We start from the raw sequence: 23,643 nt of genomic DNA, 5'->3' as shown, positions 1-23,643 counted from the left end.
TTAGAAGAAGAATGAATTAATAAAAATTTTATATTTCTTTGTGAAGCTATCATAAGCCATGTAAGGAATAAAGTGCCTAATAAATCAAATTTTCCAACTATCTGGACTTGATGAGCAAATTGGCTTAGCCAAGAAGAAAACAAACCCAAGGCCCTTTCGTATTTGTTTGAATTCCCTAACTTTGTTTCCAAGCTCTTTTGTGGGGACAAGAATAAAAAAAAATTGTGGGAAGATTTTTTTTCCCCTTAATTATCTTTAGTTTTCAACTTAAATGTCAATAAGTCCCAGAAGCTGCAGGTCACCACTGGGATTCAATAGGAAACCCCAATTCAAGACACATAGTTTTCAATTGTATCAGAATGTGTTCTTGGAATCAAATCAGAAAATCTTGGAGTCTGGGGAACTCTTTTCTTTAAAGCTCTCCCCACTCATTGTTTTCTCCTCATGTCTTTAATGAATTGGTCTGGCTTCCATCCACATAGACCAGATTGTGAATAATGAAAGAAAATTAAGAAAGGAAAAAACTGAAGTTATTGATTTAGCTTGGGGGAATTTTTTCCCCCTGAGATTTCTGACCCAAACCCCGAAAATCAACAACAATCCCAAACCCCAGATGACACACCATGTTTAGAGACAATCATCAGTACCAACCTTGCTCAAGAAATGGTTGTCTGTGCTATCAGGGTTTTACATAGGGGCCCTGAATTCTCCATAGCATTTTATCATTTCATGATTTGGGGGGTCTAAAGCCAAGTGCCTGAAGGCTGTCTTCTAAACCGCATTTTGTGAAGGACAAAATGCTCTGGAGTTAATTGAAGAAAGACAGTGTGTTTATTAATGAGGGACTCTTGCTTGCTGTGGTCACTCCTGGATCCAGTGGAAGCCTCCCAAATCTTTCCTTTTCCTCTTGGTCTTGTTAGCAAAGGCCCTGCTTTCATTAACTGGCCTTAAATAGTAAGGTGTTATGAATTGTTCACAGACAAACCAATAATAAAAAAAAAGACACAAATGAGCTGTTTTCTTTTGCCTACTGGAAGTGTAAGATGAATAATGCATAATTCATTACATTATGATGGAGAAGAGCCCAGATGAGCAGTTGGGTGTTGCCTTCAGGGACCTGGAGTAGAATCAATGGGCATTTGCCAATTTCCACTGAAAATATTCAGAAAATTACTTTAAGATCCTCTTGGGTGATAATAATATAAGCAACTATAAGACTGGCTATCCAAGCTTGGGTGATTTTCTTTTTTCATCTATTTTCTGTTTTATTTATTTATTTTTTGAAGAAAGAATTTTCTGGTATTTTTCTGTTTATAAAGTGCTTCCCACACATTTCCTCATTAAATGGTTATGACCCATAGTGGTGTTATTTTACTGAGAAATCATAGGTCAGGAGAGGTTATGAGTTAGTGTACTTCAGGCCTCTTGTCTCAAGATCCAGGCTGATTTTTCTTATCTGAGGGCTCTTTCATCAAGCTCTCACTTTTATGGGTGCTAAAAATCTTGCCTATAAAGGAACAGCATCTTAATTGCAGTTATTATTTTCCAGCAGATAGTGTTAGGTTTCTATCACCTTTTGAACTTGTTTTTTTTTAAGTGATCTGCTAACACTTTTAGTTGTGCTACAGGTATCTCTCTTCCAAATTGAAAGACAAGCCAAGTAAACACAGATTAAAAAAAAAAATCTTGAACTCAGAGTGACATTAACAAACCATCAGCTCTATCAGTGGTGTAAGGGACCATAGGATGGTAATTCTGAGACCAAGTTATTCTTTTTGGTAAATGATCCCTAACATTTTACTGATTCATAAGTAACCACTTCCTTAAATAAATGAGTTATCCTTATGTAGTTATCTTGGAGAATGTAACAGGAAGCACATGGGTTCAAAGATAAGCAGTCTATGAGTGCTTCATTGATATTTAATTGGTTGAGGAAGACATCAAATTATATTGGTTTTCATATTTTTACATTTTTTTCATTTCCATCATCTGTGTGAAGTAGGACTTTGAAGGCATTACTTATTTTTCTATATTCTGAAGTAGATTCAAAACAATGTCAAGAAAATTCTATCTGATGGCTGATTTCTTGGGTAGATCCCTGGGATGGTGAATGATGGTGTCCCTTCCAGATATCTGTCTTTGTTCCTCAGCTGACACAGAGGTATAACCTTACTTCCAACCGATCTTCTGCTTGTACTTAGCAACACAATACAGCCACTCTCCAGGTACTTTTCAGGAAATGTTGAAGCTTATGGTCACACAGCATTTAGCGCAAGTGAATTTGAGAGAAATAATGATTAGAATAAATGATTGAAGGACATTCAGTTCATTTATTCATCCAAAGATCCTAAAATATGCTACTGGATTTAATCAGATCAGCAGAGAATGAGTACAGGGACACTATTGATCCTTTCGAATTGAGTTTTGGTATGACATCTATAGGGCGATTATAAAACAGAGCTCTAAAAATCTTATTTTTATTTTCTTTGTACCAATGACTTCTTTGTGAGATGTTCTTAGAGAAATTAATGTCTGAGCCAAGAATAGGTAGTACTTTTACTTTTTCCAAAAAATTGATTTTGTGAGATAAAGGGCACTAGACAATTCTTCTTCCTTACAGAATTTACGCTCCATCTTGGGCAGATATGTGGGTTATCCTATTTTGCATTTCTATTATCATTCTTGACTGTGGTTAATCACCACCCTTGCTTCTACACTTTTTACTCGACTTTTAAAATTTAAAATAAATATAAATTAATCATAAAGTTTCATTCAGAAAGACAACTTTTTTTTTCCGTTGTACATTCTTGAAAAGTTATTCTTAGATGTAAATATTCTTGCAGGTCTGAAAAATGTCTTTATTATCCCTTCATACTTGATTGTTTGCTTTCTTGGATATCAACTTCTAAGTTCAAATTCATCTCTCATTAAACCTGAAAGGCATCACTCCAAGTCTTCTAGCATCTTTGTTGCTGATGAAAAACTTCAGGTTGGTATGATTCTTATGTCTCTGGGCTTAACCAATTTTTTCCCCCTTCTGGGAGATTTAAGGATCGCTTCCTGGTCTTCAGAGCTAAAAATTTTATGAAGATTTGTGGATCTCTTTCCATTCATCCTGGTTGTCATTTAATGGCCCTTTCACTTTGGAGAGTTATGGCTTACTCTAGTGCAGAGTTCTTTGTTTATTTGATTATGTCTTCCCGTCCATTGCCTGTGTTCCACTCCCCCAAGTTTTCTTTTCACATTTTCCTTTTCTTTGTCATGTCAATATATATTTTAGAGATTTCTTTAATCTTTTCTATTCTTGTTTGTTTATTAAATATCTTTAATTTCCAAGAATTCACTCTTGTTTCCTTTCTATCAGTTTGTTTTTGTTTCATGGGTGATATGTCTTCTTACATATCTTCAAGGTACTAATTAGAATTAGAAAAATCAATCCCCTCTCCACCTGTCTTTATCTCTTTCTCTAGGATCCTTTTTTTTTTTTTTTTAAATTGTGCTGATTTTTTTTTTTTTTCAGCTATCTGGTGACTTTTGATAACTGGTTTATATTTTTAAGTGAAGAACTGGCTAGGCTAGTGCAGTTGCAAAATTCTTTTTCTTTATTAGTCCTCTCCTTTAAATAGGAAGATCAGAGAGTAGTCAGCTGTCAGGCTTTTCTATGCGAGTGGCAGGAGTCTGGAAAATTCCATGACTGGCAGGCTTTATTAAAGTCTACTAAAGCTATTGTAGAGGGTCAGAGCTGCTTGTCTCTTAGGCCTGTGCACCATTCTTGGTTTCCTCCTCTGGTATGTTGGGCAAAAGAGGGAGTGTGGGAAGGACTATCTGGGTCCAGTATTATACAATTACTCTGACGACATTCCAAAAGTAAGGTAATAATATAATTTATTATCCACATTGAGACACTTTGAGAAGAAAGGGGACCCTATCAATTATTTCACAAAGCTAATAGGCCTAGATTTGTACTGTCACCCTGTCTATAATACACTCTCAATTTTTATACTTACTGACTCTGAATTTGGGCTGCTCTGGGGGCTCTCCTGGGAAGACCATTCTCCTAATTCTGTTGCTGGAGTTATTCCTATCTTTTTAATTTCTCAGTCATAACGATTCATTTACTTTCTAATTTATTTTCTGAGCTTTCTTAAAAATTTATGAACCTCTGTTAGCTATACTTTTGCTTTGTAGCACTGTTCTGTTTTTATTCTTAAAAAACGTTTTCTGTAATTTCATTGGGACTTGAGAAGTTAGGCAGGTAAAGAGCATACTCATTTTTCCGTTTTAAATGGGAAGACCTTGTATTTCTTTGACTGTACTTTACCCTTGGTGATATACCAGGTTTTAAAAAATGATTTTTATATTTTATATTTAAAAAGTGATCCTCATATCTCATTTTTCTTTTTTTTGGAGTCACACAAATTTATTGATAATTGTTCAAGAGTGAGTTTATGCTGGTCGTTCACAAACCCCATGGTGACCACTTTCCTATTGAGATTACATCTGGAAAGTCCCATGATGCCTATGAGATATTAGTTTAAGTCACTGAACCACTAAGCCATTCTCACTGGAATTTGTTGCTAGAGTTTATTTCTACTTTCCTTTCTTGTAGGATGTGAGTTATTGCATGAAGGGTTTATATCCCCTCATATATCCTGGTAGCATATAAAAGAAAGTTAATCCCTGCAAAGATATTCAGGTTTAGCATAGTTAGGTTAAAGGCAAAAAGGTGGAGGGATTTAGAACCAAAGTGAGAATTTTGCAGAGCTTAGTGAAGTAATATGAAATCTGCCAGAATTAATCCTAAAGGTTCATTCAGAAAGACAGTAATTACTGGAAATATAGAAGCAAAGATTAAGATTTAATCCTAAGAATTTAGAAGCAAAAAAAGAGGACTGTTAGCTCTAACCAGATCTTATGGGACAAGGGCAATCTTGGACACAAACTGACCCATCATAGAAATTACTTGATCATTTTTGTGGGAGGGCTGGTCTCAATCCTTGTAGAGTGTGGTTTCATGAAGTCACTGGATAAATGGCACCTACTTACCTCATAGAGTAAAGATTCTGGTATTTAGAGTAGATAAAATTAGGTAAGGAGCTTTCTGTTCTTTGATGTGCATCATACAAAAGTAAAATTTGAAAATTATTGCCATCTGAATGTGCATGATCTAAGCTAAGGCCAATAAATATTCAAATTAGTATATAAGATTTTTTTTTTTTTACTTAGAGCCAAAGTTAATTCATAAATTAGATGCCCCATATCAGTGGGCCAAGTTAACTTTTGCCATTTAGAAAGATCTTTTCACTTCCACCCTACCAATAATATCCATTATTTTCCTGTTATCTGTTTTACTACTCCTGGGTTAAGATAGGGATGTATAAATAAACTATCTAGATTTTTAATCTTTTAAATAATTTCATCCTCTGAAATACCATTTTGGGCTTTGAGTTTTTTGCTCTTTGTGGAGAATCAGAAAAAAGAATTGTTCTTTCATAGCTAGGATTTGAAGTTTTTTTTTTTTTTTTGGATTATTGGTTGGTTGAAGATTGCTTCCTGGTGGGTTCTAGATTTTAGAGTCATCCACAATCAGGGGTGGGCCCACTCAGGTGTTGTCAGCTGTTGACCTCAGTTCAATATTGTTCTTATCAGCAATTAGGTGAGTCAGACTAGAAAACAGGAACAATCACAGGGCCTGACTACTCATAGGCAAAAAGGAAACCACATAGGTGGGTGCCAAGCAAACAAAACACCCTACAGATGGTAGAAACCCAAGTGTTACCTTGAAAACAGGGTGTCATGTGTCAGGAGCAAGCTTGAGAGGTGACCTTCAGGTTTGGAAGATAAGCCACAGGAGCCAAAGAAACATTTAGATTCTTCCTGGACTTCCTGGAAAAATTAGTTCTTACAATTCATGGTGTCTGGCATGCAGAGGGTGGTGCTAAAGTCTAAGTATATCCTTCCTTCCTTCCTTCCTTCCTTCCTTCCTTCCTTCCTTCCTTCCTTCCTTCCTTCCTTCCTTCCTTCCTTCCTTCCTCTTTCTCTCTTCATCTTGCTCATCTTTTTCTTTTTTCTTCTGCTTGCAGCTCTACTCTGACCTCTTGGTTTGCCTTTCTCAGCCCTGACATGTGCCTTCAAGTTACTTTCCACCCTCCAGATCTTCTTTGTCTCTGTGATTGTATGTACATTCTCTAAACTCTTATCTTTACCCCTATACCTATACCTTTTACCTTGTCCTGTACTCAGTTAAAGAACTGTGGGATTAAGGAAATCCCAGGTGAGTGGGTTGGGTTATGTCACTTACCATGAGAGGCCACCATTTGCATGGGTGAGAATTTTACTGACTCTTTTCTGATAGAACAAAGTTTATTCTATCAGAAACCTTTGTCCAACTCTGGTAGTAACTCCCCAAGTAAGCATGAGACAAGAACACCTTCACTATAAAACATGCACTGCTGGTATTTCTGGGCACTATTTTTTATTTTTGCCCTTTACAAAATTTTATTTGTGCACTATCATAACCTTTGAGCTTATTGTTCTTTTATTTTGTTATTTGTACTGGTGATTGCATTTGCTTTCTGAAGAGATTTTACTTTTTGGTTACTTCTAATTAAAGGTCTCAGTCTCTTAATTATATGATATTTTTGCTGTTTCACTTCTGTATGTTTCTATTTAGCTGTATTATATTTTGTAAAAAAAAAAAAATCTCAGGGTACATTTGGTTTTCAGTGACTCCTTCTCCTTTAATAATTACCTGAAGTTAAGGGAAAAGGTCTTTGTGGAGTGGAAAGGACATAGAATTGGAAGCACATAATGTTTTGCTTTATGTTGGGCATCAAAAAGACAATGAGAAACATTTCAGCTTTCCATTTTGAGACTTTCCAATGCAGGTTCCAATATTTAGGCTAGAAAAAGGCCATTGCCCTTCGATTTCAAAGAAAAGAATTCTTGTAATGTTAACAAGAAAGTAACCTGAAAGATTTTATTTTAATGAGTTATATATTGCTGAGGGTTTAAAATTTGATTTCATACCTGATTTTTCTTTCTCTTTAGAAGTAGAACGGATTGTAAAAGCCAATGACCGTGAATATAATGAAAAGTTCCAGTATGCGGTGAGTAAAACACACAGCACATACATGCTAGGGTAGGTCTGACCTTAAGGACTATAAGTGGGATCACGCCTTCTAGGACCTTATGACCTTACTATAAACTTTCTTTGTTGGCCTGTTTCAAAAGCAAGGTGTCAGAAGTTTCCATAAATATATATTTTTGTAATGTTTACACACTTATTTCTCTTCTGCACTAAGACTGGTTGGTGTGCTTATTGGCTTTGTGAGATGATGAAATATCTTCTTTATCAAGAATTGATAGTTCATTTGGTGCCCATTTGGGTTCAAGAACAATATGAAAATGGCCCTTTTTGATAGTATTTAGTGATGGAAATGGTAGTAGTGTATGATAGTTGATGAATGGCATTTGAGGGATTTTTTTCTCACTAATTCATGATGAATGTGGAAAAGTATATTTAGAATAAAGTTCCCAGGCTCCGAATAATTATATTTACAAAGTGAATGGTGAGGATCATTAGTTTCATTAGGCTTATTCTGAACTATTTTTTCTTTTAAATGAGTTTTCTTCATTTATATAAGAAATATTTATTAAGAGTCTACTAAGTGACTGGCACTGTTCTAGGAACTTGGGACACATTAATGAATGACTTTGTGAATTATATTATGGCCTCTCATAAATATTTTGTGATCTATGTCTCAACATGAAGTTTCTATATAGAGTCTTTTAAAAGCTCTAACATGGGCAACTGGCAGAATCACTTCTATAGGTGATACGTGGCCTACAAGACCTGCTATAATGTTGAGTGTGTCAGTGCATTTAATGAAAAAGAGTCTCCATTCAAAGAGGGGTGTGATGGCCATTAAAACAAAAATATGAGAGTCATGTGGGCAAACCTGGGCACTGGCCAGAGGAGAGAGAGTTTTGGTCAAGGAACTTTGTAGTATTTTTTTCCTATGGGTGGGTCTTTTCCTGTATATATGGATGGATGCATTGGACAATATAGCTTGACACTATTAAATATGCAGCAGAGGTATCTAATACTTCTTTTTTCTCATTCTGTGCTAGTCACGAAAACTTGTGATTATAGTTTGATTTTCCATGTAGGCTGCCCCACAGGGAGACAATCTGCTGTTTCTATGACAGATTTTTCATTGTAAAACAATGTTGATACTTTGATTTTATTTATCAGTCTTGTGAACTTTATTAAAGTAAGTCTGCCCTTGAGAAGAAGAATCCCCCTCAGAAGGGTGATGCACGTGTGTCTTAACCTCAGAAGGAGAAACTATTATTCTCAAGGTGACAAATGCCACTCTGTGTGGTCTCCTGACATACGGTCAATTAGCCCCTCTGGTCATCTCCAGGTGATGCCTTTCCACCCATTCTACATCCATTCTTTTAACTGTAGAGGATGACTCTTGAAAACCTTGATTAAGCCGCATAGCTTATGCCAAAATCATCCAATACCCAATCAGAGGGAGGAAAAACAATAATAACTAATCTGCTATGGGTATAATTATACATGTAAGTACGTGGCTATGTTTATTTTCCAATGTATAACAAGTGTTTTCATTCTGTGAGCAGTAACTCTAAAAGTGCTTTCTAAGATGACAGCCTTTTCTATTTACAGTTATTTTTTTGCTTAATATATGATATATTTCAAACTTACACCGAAGTTTGAGAAATAGTGTGACACCTTTGTGCCCACCAGGTTGAGTAGATGTTAACTTACCAGATGATTTCAGATCGTTCTTTTCAGAGTAATGATATGCTAGTGCTATAAGGATAGTTCATCTTTCATGATAATGAGCAAAAGCACACATGTGTGCAACTCTTGCTGTATTTTCTCTTTTGTTTCCTAATAACAAAAGGGCAGTAGAACAGTATTCCACAACAATAGCAGATTCTACAAGGCAGCTCAGTCTCTGAGTGCAAACATGTTAGAGCAAAAGCAAAATCCATTATGGATTGGCAAAACCAAGAATGACATGAAAAATGGAGGAAGGGAAGCTGAAAAAAGTGAGGGGCACAGGTATCTCAACTGCAATGCCCACTGTTGTGGCTCAGTGGGAAAGAGCAAGCACATGGCCTTTCCTGGGGACTCCCAATGCAGTGAGCTGTGCGGCTTATCTTAACCACAGTTTGTTTTGCTACAAATGGAGACTAATAAAAGCACCTATTTCATAGAATTATTGTAAGGAGTAAGGTAGAATAATATACAACACGCCTTGGCCATTTTTGCTTAGTCTTGCCCAGTTTTAAAGGATATCATCCTAAATGCAAGTAGATTTGGAGAGACCCCCAATAGATCCCAGGCAGGATACTTATATCAGTTGGAGAAGTATTCTTCCCACCAAAATACTGAAAAATAAATGCAAATAAGCCCAAACTTTTTGTCATGAAAAAGATGAAAGGAGAAATGGCGAAGGCCCTCAAATGAAATGGAGAGAGTGTTTTGGGATAAGATAGACCTTAGTGTGAATCTTTTTTCTCTATCTTAATGGTTAACTTGTGATTTCGATCTCTTTATTTTTCTGAGCATCAGTTATTTCACCTATGACCTGAAGAATTTTTTTCTCATGAAATTATTTACTGAAGGATTGTATCAGCTAATTAATATAAAATATTTGATAATAGTGACACTAATACTTATTAGATGATTTACTATGTAACAGGCCCCGTGGTACACCTTTTGTATGGATTTCTCTATTAATCCTCAGTTTTTCCTAAATGTAAGAGAAAAATGGCTCTGAGAAAATAATCACAATAAGTCTTGGATTATTTATAAAGAACTGGATGAAGTAAGATATTTGGTGATAGTAATGTTAAGATGTTACTGAGGAATAGGCTAAACTTGTAAACTGTTTGCAGCTGATAATATGTCCCAGATTGAGCAAATGTGTGATTCTGAAGGTGTGGAAGCTGCTAATAAATTATGTAGATTATACAATAGTATAAAAAACAATGTACCTAAAACAAGAAGAGGAATAATAGTACAAACAAGTGTGGTTGTAGAGATTCCTTCCAAAATAAGCCCATATTAAAATGATAATAGTTTAATGAGATATTTATTGATTACCTACTCTTGTGCAAAGCATTTGCTGAGTTCAGAATTTTTCCTACAATGTCAGCACGAATATCATAGATATATGGTGTGATAATATCAATAGTAATAAATGTAGCTATAATAGCAATAATGGTTTAAAACATGTAGTTCTCACCAAATGAAAGTCATAGTTGTAAGTACTTTACTATATTAAACTTATTTACTTTTACAACTCCATGAAGTACTTTTATCATCTCACTTTTGTACATTAAAACATCGAGACATAGATATCTTACCTAAGGGATTTAAGGTTATGTAAGTAAATAATGGGTTCTACTCATGTGGTTGTCAATCTAGCTGTGTACCAGTTGCTTTGGAAAAATAAAAACAGTGAAAAACTGATGACTTTTTCAAACAATCAAGTTATAAAGAATGTCTTGATATCTTACATGTAACTGCAATTTACTCTGTAGCTTTGGCTGATAATTTTTTCAGTAAAGTTTCATTATGCTTCATAAATAACCACCAACCCACAAACAAAATGCCCAGCGAGATGTAGATGAGGCTCCATTTAGTAACTTTTCTCAATCACACAAGTAAAAGATGGCAGTGTTGAAACTCTAATTGGTCAGATTCCAAAGTCTTGGGTGGGGTATGTGTGTTTTTTTTTTCCATGATATCATACTATTATTTTGACCCATCCTGGCAAACAAATAAACACAATAAAACCAAAACAACAACCCAATTACTCTAATCTCCTTTGCTTCCCTCACGTACCCATTGGCAAAGTTTTTATACCAAAAAGACAAAACAAGATAAAGGGAGATAGAAAATTTTACAAAGTGGCCTTAGAATGACCTTAAATCTTATCTTTAGCATTTGTATATGTCAATTGAGCAGGAAAATTTACATAAAACTCAGATAAATGGTGCAATTTCCACATACACTAAGCTAATAAAGTAAGCTTTTTTCTTTGAAGGCTGAAGGAAGATATTTCAATTCATGGAGAAAATTAATTTACCACCAAACTCTAAAGCTGCAAAACACATTATAAGACATAACACAGGCTTAGAAAATGATCAAAAGCACTTTGAATAGATAAAGAAGATAAAGGATTTAGAACATAAACAAAATACAAGGTTAATGATTCTAAGTAAAATTAATTGGTAAACAAGACATGATATTGTGAAAATTGGAAGGTGGGAAAGAAAATTAATTATAAGAGGAATTTCAGACTGCCAAGAGTTGTAGAAAAAAGTGGGATTGGAGAGAGGAGTGAGCCAAGTGCTAGAATGAGTATTCTCATTAGAAGGGAGTTCAAAGTTTTCTTGGTTAATAAAATGAATGCATAATAGAAGTAATGAGAATAGTTGTATTAAAATATGTTAATGTTAAAAATGTTTAGTATGTGTGAGAGATCCAAGCAGACAGACTCATTATCCCTGGTAAAAGGAGTTTAAAATGAATGGAAGAAGTAGGGTAAACAGTTGTAGTTTTATGAAAAGGTGTGAATGTCAAGAAATGTCAGAAAAAATTTTGGGTTAATTATGGCTATTTTGTGACTCATTTAAAAATGAAGAAATAATGATGGAAAACATTGGTTTCTACTGGTTCTTGTTCTCTCTAGTTGTGGCCCACGCAAGCTCTTTTCCTACTTTTCTTGAACTTTGAATAATTTGAGAAAGGGGATGAATTCATCAGTGATGAGAAAGTTATTCCTCCTCAAACTCAGAAACTTCAGAAAAACTGACTACTTTATCTGAATATCTCATGCACTTAGGTAGATAGGAGATTTTTTCCCCCTCCTGAGCTGAATTTTTGATCCTGCCTGGGAAGTACATAGGTTTTTATAAGTTGGTGAGATTTAACTAAAGAGTTTTCAGCTTATAAAGAAGGCCTTCTATCCAAAGTCATGATTCTAACCCAAAAATCTAGGATTAATATGCTTAGTTGACAAATGGTTATTGGATGGAATCTATTGTTCTTATGACTTTTGTGATTGGTGGAATATGCTCATTTGGACTTTCCAAAGAGTGTTCATTCAGTGCAACAAATATGGCTCAGTACCTCCAGTTCCCAGCAGTCATTGCTATACAGACCCTTCTGTTTCCCTCCCATTCATTTCAACAGGGCTTTTTGTGTTTCCATAGTCACTTTGCTTTTCTCTTGACTTAGAATCTAAAGTTAAGAGTAGAGTAGAAAAATATAGTCCACCATCATTCTTTTACCACTACCCCCCTGGAATCACCAAATATTTTATTAAATTAATTATAGTTGTACCATTAAAACTTTATTTTTAATATTTTTTTAAAAATACTATTTTGACAAATTCATAATACTGTACAAATTTATAGGGTATGATGTGATGCTTCAGTTCATGTAGACATTATGTAATGATCAAATTAGAGTCATTGGCATATTCATCACCTGAAACTTTATTATTGCTTTATTGGTTCACTGTCTTTCTAGTATTTCACTATCTTTCTCGTATGTGAGCTTCAACAATCCCTAAACCTCTTTAGGTCCTCACAATCTCTGTAGGTCTACATTATAATGATGTATATGTATTTTTCTGAGAAAAGATTGGCATAACAGTAAAATTTTTCATTTATGTACATATCAGTGAATACACAATCCATTATATCTTTTTAAAATAGAAATAAATAATTCCTGAAATTTGATATTCACAATGTGCCTACTCTATAACTAGTAACATGTATGATTATTGCTTTATTTACTTTCCAAAGAAGATGTTAGGTAATGTGCAAAAATTATAAAGCTCAAAATGATAAAAATACATGAGGAAACCGGTATGTGCAGTGTATTTTTAGTGGGCCCAAAAGTTCATGCTGGAAGAATCTATGTGTGTAAACTAGCGGTGTATTGAGTGCTACTGGGCTTATTAAGAAATGGAGACAAATTCAGATTTTTACCTTCAAGGACTATACATAATCTACTCATGAAGAGAAGACCACTACACTAGAATGAACCTAACAATAGATAACAATGAAAAAGTAATACTAAATTCCCATTGGGTTATGTGGCCTGTAAATGTTAGGGAGACGAGAGCTCAATGTGAATGAAAGTGTTTGAGGAAGTTTTGCCAGAGGATATGGGAAATGATTCCAGTACTGTTTCTTTATTTGTACAACAAGGAGAGGTCTGTAGTCAGACTTAAACGGAAGTAAGGGTGTGTCATGGAAAATCATGGTTCAGGTAGGTGAGATCAGACTGTTCAAAGAGTGTGAATATGAAGTGACAGGTTCTCAGGAACTGGGTGTCACAAAGTATAAAAGGGTTACTGTTGGCCTTCAGATTAAATAGACCCACCACCCAAAAGGAAATACTCAAGTTAATGTGGAATAGAGTTTCTGTGTGATGAGAGCTGTAGATTAGAAATATCAGATGGAGGGAGATACTTAAGGCTAAGAGAAGGATGAAACTTGTTAAGGAGTGATGGCAGTATGGTAAGTTTCAGGCTCATTGAAATTAACTGATGCATTTTCAAATCAATCATTTGCATCTTTGGCTTTTCAGATTCATAAGAAAGGTAAAAACCTAAATGTTTTCCTTGGGAGACCTTTGGGATATCAACATGTTGGGCACAATCCATCCTGCTTTTTAAAAAATATTTTTATTAGTTCTTGATGGACCTTTGTTTTATTTACTTATTTATATGCTATGCTGAGAATCAAACCCAATGCCTCACATATGCTAGGTAAGTGCTAGCCACAACCCCAAGGGAGCCACAACCCCAACCCCTCATCCTGCTTTGATGAGAAAGTTGGGTTTCTCCTTTTCTCCTTGGGCAGTGTGGTTGTACTGTGAACATTCTGTTGATCCTTACTAGCAGGCCTGATAACCAGAATAGTGCATGTACCAGCTGACAAGTAGAGATGATGATAAGCAGAATGACAATTTGGAATTGACCATCAAAAGTGCCAGGAACTTGCATTGTTAAGAGTTTTTGGTTGTTAGTTGTTGCTTCTTTGTATTGGGGCATTGTAGTTCACATTGATGATGTTTGATATTACCATGGTAATAGTGATTTTTAAACAAACATCAAAAATGCTTTCTGTTTTTTTTTATTTGCCTTCTGTTTTGTGTGTTGTTAATACCTGTGTATGTTATTCAAAGTTACATATAGCAGAGATTTTATTTTTTCTTTTATAAATAATTTACTTGGAGAAGGAAATATTTTTTTGACAACTCTCAAACTCATTTTCTTTCTGGATTCAAAGGTTTAAAGGCATAAATGTTTTATCGTTCTGATGTTCGATTTGTGTAGTTTCTTTTTTTATTTTTATTTTTTTTGACTAAGCATTCGATTGATTCCTTGCTTCCTTAATTTCATTTGCCTGTTTTGTGAGGCAAATTTTAAACAAAACTACAGATTTGACTTTTATTTTTATTTTTTCTTTCTTTATTGTAATGATATGAAACTGAAATGTATCCAAGCAATATGTAATTGGAATTGAGTTAAAATAAGCAATTTTCAATGGTAGAATTTTGGAGCACTATTATAGACTGGATATCATGAAACAAATTTCAGCTAAGACTGAGAAATGAAAAGATGGAGCTGGAAGAAAAGGAACTTCCCTTGTGGACTGAGAACTACAAATTCAGTTTCCTTTGTTTGTAGATGGTGTATGATAGTATCCATAAATCATCACACAGATGAAATTGGGCAAGTTCAGTAACAACTGGGAAGTTAACAGAAAAACCACCAACCCCAACGGTCTCTCAGTGTTTTTCATCCTGTTTTGTTATTTTTTTTTCCTGGACCAAATAATCTAGTTCTGTGATCATATTGCTAAAATATGGTGACTTATCAGGCCTTCCATATTTTGGTTGAAAGATTAATCAAATCATCAACATAAAAATGTGGTCTCTAATTAATGTTCACTGTTATGAAACCTGTGCTCAGATCACTGATTTTCTGTGTGCTTCTCTCTATTTTTTTTTCGACAAAAATTTCTTATATTTATTGTGGGATATCATGGAATGGTCAAATCAAATTAATTAGCAGATGCATTCCCTTACATACTTATTATGTTTTTAAGGTGAAAACACCTAATGTCTACTTTCACAACAATTATCAAGTATACAAAACCGAGCTTCTTACAAAAGTCAGCTATTTAGACATTAAAACTAAACCTGAAGATACTTTAAAAATGATTCTAGGAGTTAGTTAGAGACTATCTATGTGTGCAGAAATGTTATGTGTGCTGCGTGAATTTGTAGTTAAGGATGTGCATAGAGCTTTGTAAGAATGCTTTGGCTTGAATAGTGAGAGACTGATCTTCAAGCAGTTAAGTATAGGACAACAATCAGATTCATATGTCTGGATTGATAATCTACATCTCCAGCTGCTGCTACCTTAGTCTGGACATCTAGCAGTTCTAATTGTTCAGGGTTTAATGTGAACTTCTTAGTTGTCAAGAAGCATGTGTTCTCTACTGTGATACAAGAGCACACTATTCCAGCTGTGGCCATTCAGGTGTTACACAGGTATGTTGGAGATGATGACATCATTCTGTGCCAATTGTCTAAAAGTACAGGGAAGGGACTGGGGATGTGGCTCAAGTGGTAGCGCGCTCGCCTGGCATGCGTGTGGCCTGGGTTTGATCCTCAGCACCACATACAAACAAAAATGTTGTGTCTGCCAAATATTAAAAAAAATAAATATTAAAATTCTCAAAAAAAAAAGTACAGGGAAGAAGAAGGATTGTTTTATGCAAAAGGAGAAAGCTGACTGACTGCTACTGTAAATTTAGTTTATGCTTATTGTAGAAACGCAGTGTGGAATTAACCTTTAAAGTTTTCCCATCCAGTTCTCTTTACAGAATTCTAAACTGCATATCCAGTCTGGGCTTACATCCCTTTAGAGGAGCAGAAATCAGTGCCTCGCAAAATAGCTTTTCTGTCTTTGGGTAGTTTTAATCATTAGATAATTTTAGCATCAAATGAGCCAAATGAATATTTTTTTACTTTGTTTTCCACTGGTTTTTGCTTTCCTTCAGAGGTCAAAGTGGAACTAATGTGTCTCCTGTTTTATAGGACAACCCTTCTGATATTTGTGTTTACAATGTCAAATAAAAGTTCACTGAGTAGACTAATCTCCAGGACAATCATCTGTCATTTCCTTTTCTTTTCAAAGAGCTTCAGATTTTCTACAACTTCTTATTGGGGGGTTCTCCAAAGTCAAGCACAATATTTTAGAAGTTATTAAGTAGAGAAAAAAATTATTCATCTTAGCCTAAATTTGCACTAGTTTATTGGAGATTATTGATTCCTATTAATGTAATTTTCAAGGACTGACTTAACCTGTCATTAAATCCCTTTTATTATTGTATCACATGTGGTCTTACTGAGCATGTCTTCTCTATCTCCAGCAATATGAAAACTAATGGATCTAGTGAGTCAGAGTTCTGGGGATGGAGTCCAAGCATTTTCTTAAGGTTCTGTAGGTGATTCTAATGGACAACCAGTATTAAGAATCCCCGATTTAAGTTAGTAAAAATAATCATGTTGAGCCCAACACTCTTAAAGGCATAGCCACGTGCCTTATCCTGTATCACTGCAGACCTAGAGGTTGCTTTGGGGTGCTTAAACATTCATTGCACCTTGTTCACTTAACTAGATTCAATTTCTATAATTAATGGACCTTGTCACCAACCCAATATTTGTTCAGTTATGTTGTATGATTGCTTCTGGTCTTAATAAACATAAAAGCCTTTAAAAATTTTATTCTAGTACTGGTTCAGATGACTTTTATATGGAAGCAGAAGGATAGAATGAATAAGTGAATGTTGAAGATTCCTTTCCAAGTCATGTTTCTATGATTTTTGCAAACCACTTAGTTCCATGTTTGATATTTCAAACACTCTTGTAGACAAAAGACCACAAAAACGCCATTGTCCTAAGCAAAGCATTTTTGAGGTTAGGAGTATAAACGGGCAGATCCTCTTTATAATATTTTGCAGAGAAAGCATAATTCATATTTTTCTAGATGAAAAGAGAAGCCAAAGGAATATTTGGTTTTTCTTCTCTCTTGAATTCTAATATGAGAAAATCAATAAACTGCCTGCATGCTAAATAATGTGAAATATATGTATTTATGTTAGTGCCCAGTTTTTTTTCTGGGTTATGTACTAGAAATTATTGAGTTGAGTTGTAGATTATGAACACTGATGTTAACTAATTTTTTGTATATAAACAAAATTATTTTATCTACTATAAATTTTGTATTTTTTCTAATTATTTCTATTGGCCATGTGTTGAATAATTATTTAATGTGTATTACTTTGACAAATGCTTTAGAGACTTAAATTATAAAATCAGGTCCCAGCCCTTTGAGAGTTTACTATCCACTTGGAGTTTTTGGATTATTTTATATCTGTACATAAAATAACCATATAAGACATTGTAAAGTTAAGTATGAAAATGAGTGATGTTAGACTTATAAATAACATCTTCACTCTAACTGGGAGAGGAAAACAATTTTCTAGGGAGAGATAATTTTTCTTTTTCTTGAAATAGTTCACATTGATAATAAATGTCTTTTTAAAATATTAAGGAGTGATAAAATACCACATTTCATTTATATTATAAGAATGGTCTGACTTAATTTGAAAGTCTAACAGTTTGCACTGTACCGTGAATTTTATCTGAATTTGGGAAACCATTTAGCTACTCAAAAGCCAAGTGCCAGTCACCTTGAAGCTGATCTAAGCCTAAACTAGTTAAAAGAAAATGAGCTCACTGAAAAGTCTGTCTGGGATATATAGGAACTGAATGTTTTGAATCTGACAGGCAGTTACATTTTGTTGTTTATTAAATTCAAATGTGGATTATATACATCATTATTAAAACCAATACTTAAGGTATTTTGACATTGGAATATTTCTGAATTTATGTTTTTTTTAATATTTATTTTTTAGTATTGGGCGGACACAACATCTTTGTTTGTATGTGGTGCTGAGGATCGAACCCGGGCGCACGCATGCCAGGCGAGCCTGCTACCGCTTGAGCCACGTCCCCAGCCCCTGAATTTATGTTTTATCGAAACTAGTTATAGTGCTGGGCTTGGTATAATCCTTGTACATGTCTGTAATCCCTGTGGCTCAGGAGGCTGAGGCAGGTGGATCATGAGTTCAAAGCCAGCCTCAGTAAAAAGAAGGCGCTAAGAGACCCTGTCTCTAAACAAACAAACAAAAAAAACAAAATAGGGCTGGGGATGTGGCTCAGTTCAATCCCTCATAACTGCCCGCCCCCCCCCCAAAAAAGAAAGTTCTAAGTAATTTCCTGAAACCATTCGGAGTCTGTATTCTATTATCTATTCAATGATGCCTGCCTTTTGGCTAGGTACCTTTTTATGAAGGGATTCCTCCTGCCCCTACTTCCTTCCCATACTGCCACACTCCCCTTTGCATCCACATACCTATGGAATTTCCTTAATGGTTTCTTTGTTTCCCAACTTCCTACTTGATCCAATCTTCATTTACTAGAGCTTAACTTTGAGATATATGAAAAGAAATCTATGGGTTTTTTTTTTCATTTTTTTTTCTTTCATCCAGGATATTTTTCTTAAAAAATGAAGAAAAAACTCCAGAAAAATATCTTCAGTGAATCAAAAGGATTCACCTCTGACATTGATTCAGCTCCACAGTCTCTTGGGAGAGATCAAATACCTCTCAAGGTTCATAATCTACACGGCACAAATGGGACTTTACTGGATTTGTACTAATTTAACTTAATTATTTTCAGAGGATTTTGAAAAAGTTACATGTGGCCTTTCCTATATCATAGCGATTTGAGCCTATGAAAATTTGTGGGTTATTTAATACTCTGCTTCTTGAAGTGTGGTCTCCAGACTTGAGACCAGTATCATTGACTTCACCTGGAATTTGTTAGAAATGCAGACTATCAGGCCCCACCACAAAACTGCAGATGTAATATTGCATTTTAACAAAATCCACAAATGATTCATCTTGCGTGTTTGAGTTTCAGAAGCATTGGATTTTACTTCATTTAGGAGTGCCCGGAAGATTTTGGCAAAAGCATAAAGTTGGGGAGGGGGAATAAGTATTTAATTACCTACCAAGCACAATGCTAAATAATCTACCCTTACTGTCTCTTTTGATCTTTGATTTCACTCTGCATGGTAGATAATGTTATGCAAATTTCACAAGAAGGGGAACTAAGGATTGGAAAAATTAAGTGACTTTTCCAAGGTTACTTAGTGGGTAAAATATGGAGTCACCTTTTAGATTGAGGACTTCAAACCCTTACTTTTTCTATTACTTGTTATCTCTTGGGACAATTGGTGCTCACTAGAGTAATTTTGAACTGGATTGTTTTTTCTTTATAATAAATATGACTTAGATATTTTTTGGGGAAATGGATTTAAAAGTGTTATGCCCAAAGACCACCAGAGACCCAAGATCGATGTAAGCAGCAAAGAGGTGTTTATTGCGAGCTAGCTCGGTCCTCCGCATGCACACACAGCAACTGGTGACGCTGAGAGGCCCTGAACCCAGGGTTTGCAGCATTTTTATACATTCTTTGGAGAGGGCAGGGACTTCACATACATCATAGCCTCTTTTAGCAAATCATCACACACCGCGGGAAAATCAAATAACAACTCTAAAACATGATTAGCAGGACTGTAAACATGACATTTAACTTTTAGGGTTACAAATGTCCTTCCCCTTAAGACACAGTTTAATAATTTAATGTCATCTGATCTTGCAAAATCCTTTTACTAGTTTGACCTCTGTGTCTAATAGAGAAATCTTTAATTCTGTTATTAGGGCTGGATAACCATACTAGCAAACACTAAGCCTACCTGTGTAAATTAGAGATAAAGGTCTTAAACTAAAAACTACTCTGTCAGTTCCTTTTGATAGTTATCAGGCATTCCTACCTAAGAATCTCTTTTGTAGCCTCCAGTTTACTTATTTATGGAAGTTACATTTAACTATTATTATTATTTAAAATGCCCAGGAATAGCTGTGTTTTGGCTTTGACTGTCTTTGCTAAGTGTTTAAGATGAAGCAAGTCAAACTGACTTTTGTTTCTATCTATTGTTAACAGTCAGCTGAGTTTCCCTGGGAGTCCTCGGGGAACTTACAGCAGCTTCTCAGTTCTGCTAGTGCCATTTGCGCTAGGATGGGTCCAGGCCTTACTTGACCATGTGGCTTCCCTCGGAAGCATCAGGGATGTCTCCCTTTTCTGATGACCCTCCTCTTCATAGCAAATGCACTGATTGGCTTTCTGTCCTCCACTGGTCTCATTAATCTCCCTGATTGGGAGGTTATGTGGCCCAGAGTTACAAAGCTCTTTGGAGAAGTCCCCTATTCCCTGATTCAGACTGACTCAGAGGGCAAGAGCCAAATATTGGTTTTCTTGGCCCTTTTAATTTAACTAATTTTAAAACTTAATCTTAAACATCTAGAAAATAAATTTCAACAGCCTTATATTAAGAGTACTGGGCTTTAATGTCTATCTCTCTATCCTGTAGGTGATAACTCCTTATCTTAAATTAACCCAGGTTGTGAGTTCTTAAAGCAATACCTCTGCAAAACAGGCAATCTTTAGACCATTTATAAGAAAACTACAAAATAAAATTATCAGGAGTAAAAACATATTTAGTTCATATAATAGCTACCTTGAATTTTGGTGGAGTTATACATTATATCCCCTGTTTGAGATCCTAGTAATCTTGACAAAAACCAACTTTTGGACACAACTTTAAATGTACTGAAATCTGGCCTACTTCTTCTATAGTCACTTTCACATGCAGTGAGATGGGACACAGAGCCTTATCTCAGGTAAGGCAGGGTTCTTCATAAATCTTAAGTACTGTAGTTCTGAAACTGATCTTTGCTTTTTTAAACATCATTTTACAAAGCCTACATAAATTGTTGCTCAAGTTCACATGAATATTAGCTAACACAATATAATATCACATCTTAAAACATGAATTAAAGAAAGGCTTAAAGCTTTTAACCTTTTGTAGAAAAGTAGCAAAGTATTTTTGTGTTTTATAACAAAACGTTCACACAGATTAGGCTCTCATTAACTTAAAAATACATTTAAATTGTATCTCAGTGTAAAAAGTAACATAGAACTTTACATATCTTATTGATAACAAGTCCAGTTATAGAACACAAATGATATAAATAAATCTCCAACATGTTGTTTTTTAAGCCTAAAATTACCATACAACTTTAGAACACCAGCTTGATATAATGCTCTTTTGAAGCTTCTACCTTACAGACTTGTATACCTGGAAGATATGAACACATTAATGGCACCACAATTACTTTGATGATTTTATATTAACCAAGTTTAGCTTTTAAACAAATAACATTACAATATTGAAAAATAACAGTTGTTGTTTAACCATACTTGTACAATTTTTAATTTCTTTAAGATTACTTGCTCAAAAACTTACACATATAACCAACTTACACAAACTTTCTTTATCACTTACTTAAACCTTCTTAATTAGTTTCTCTTTTCCATCTGTTAACCTCCTTCTGTTCACATTTTGAAACAATACTTGTAAATTTTTGAATTTAGGCAGATTATTTCATAGACATCAACATTTTATTAGGGTCTTTTTTAACACCTAGAAAAACTTACAAGCTTAATTTTAAAGACATCTTTATTTCTATCTGTTTACCCAATTTAAATTGAACCATTTGAATCACGTGAATCAAAGATATTTGGATCCATTTTTAAATTTTTTTTTATGAGCGCTTCTCATATATCTGCCAATTGTCATATAACTGCATGATATATGGACATACACACATATAGACATACTGACATACAACACATAACACAAGTGTGCACACATACACAAGGCCTTGTAGCTGTTTTTTCAGGTGAAATCTCCATTGCAATGTTTAAAAACTCCACAGTTGATCCAAAATAGAACTTATCAGAAAACATTATCTTGTCTGTAGGATCAAAATCATGAGCTCAAAAAAACAAAAACAACAACAAAAAAAAAAACCCAGAATCTAAGAAAAAGCAAGAGTCCTAAAAAAGATGACTGGCCAGTAATTAGTAAATACCATTTAATTTACTTTCTGGTTTGGTCTAGTTTGAGTTCAGGTAAAAAGACACTTTTACTCTTTTTTTTCCTTGGGTCTCAGATCTGTCTCTTACTGAGCTCTAGGCTTCTTCTATTTGAATATCAACTTAAGTCCTGGCTGAGGTCTGGAAGGAACTGGGAAAACTGGAATTCTGAGCAGAAACCTCATGCCTAAGGCATTTTAACCATAAGTCATAATTTCCAGATTTGGATGTTGAAAATTATGATACAAATTTAAGATGCAATTCTCAAAATTTTATATCTTTATATTTTCCTACACTAGAAAAACTTGCTCACACAAAACTGAAAATAGGATCTTTCTTGATAATATAAAAGCCACCATCAGAAGAAGTTTCTTTAGGATCATTAAGCTACTTTCTTTGTTCTGAAGTTCCTAAAGTAGTATTAAGTTACATTAAATCACCTGGAAAAAAAAATCCACACACTACCATGTATATCCAAAATTAAGCTTTGAAAATTTCCAAGACTGTTGCTAATTAATGTCATTTCAATATGCCAGGCCAACGTTTTAATTTAACACCTTTTTTTTGAATCTTACACACTGAGGGGAACAGATATCATATCATAATTTATTATCCTTGCCCAAGTTAATGTACTGGTATACCTAGTGAAATCTTTTCAGGCTACCCTGCCGGGGTCCAGCCCCAGTGGGGTCCAGGGAGTCCTGAAGGAGGAGTGGCGTCGGCGAAATGATGAGACAGGAGTCGTTCCGTTTGAGCAATCTCCAGAGAGAGAGCTAAAACTGTTTTCTCTGGGTCCCCTTTTTATTACAATTTTTCTCATCATTATAGATTCACAATACGTCATTGGTTATATAATTTAAAACTTTGCCAAGACATGACATTTCCTTAACCATGATTGAGAGCACACCGATCTACATTCTTCCAGGATATGACCCCCAGCCATACAATCATCAAAGTACAGAATCATCAATAAAACATGTCACCAATTTACATCCTTCAGATTTTCCCAAGATTTACTATTTTTCCCAAGATATGTTATTTCCTTATTAACTGATGCCAAACTACGTAACCAGACTCTAAGTCTCCTAGCCAATCATTAACCTAAAGTACACTTGTACTTTATTTCTAATTCAAAATTCCCATCTAAAAAAGTCCCTTTAAATCTTATATTTAAAATATCCTAAAGTTTATGAATCATCCTTAAAACATATCAGAAACCTATACAACTTAAAGACTTAAGAATTTCTAAACTTAAGAATCTAAATAAAATAATATTTTTAACATTATTCTAAAACTGTGTCTTATAAACCTATTTTAATTGATTCCTAAGTTTATTCTCATAAAACTGGTTGAGCTGCTTTCTCGAAGAGTTTCTTTGTTTCTCAGTCAAGGTACACTAGTTCTCAAAGAGTTTGTTTCTCAGTCAAGGTGCACTAGTT

At 34.7% G+C, this 23,643-nt stretch overlaps 1 protein-coding gene across 1 annotated transcript in view; it reads left to right on the top strand.

Moving 5' to 3' along the window:
* Atp8b4 (ATPase phospholipid transporting 8B4 (putative)) overlaps window positions 1-23,643 on the top strand; it is a 216,463-nt gene that overhangs the window by 18,082 nt on the left and 174,738 nt on the right. The window contains exon 2 of the mRNA XM_076848565.2: window positions 7,051-7,109. Coding sequence (XP_076704680.1) covers window positions 7,051-7,109 — 59 coding nt within the window. The remainder of the gene's footprint in view (window positions 1-7,050; window positions 7,110-23,643) is intronic.

The sequence above is a fragment of the Callospermophilus lateralis genome, chromosome 3 (assembly GCF_048772815.1).
Source record: "Callospermophilus lateralis isolate mCalLat2 chromosome 3, mCalLat2.hap1, whole genome shotgun sequence".
NCBI classification, from domain to species: Eukaryota; Metazoa; Chordata; class Mammalia; order Rodentia; family Sciuridae; genus Callospermophilus; species Callospermophilus lateralis.
This window is presented reverse-complemented; position numbering and strand designations above follow the sequence as displayed.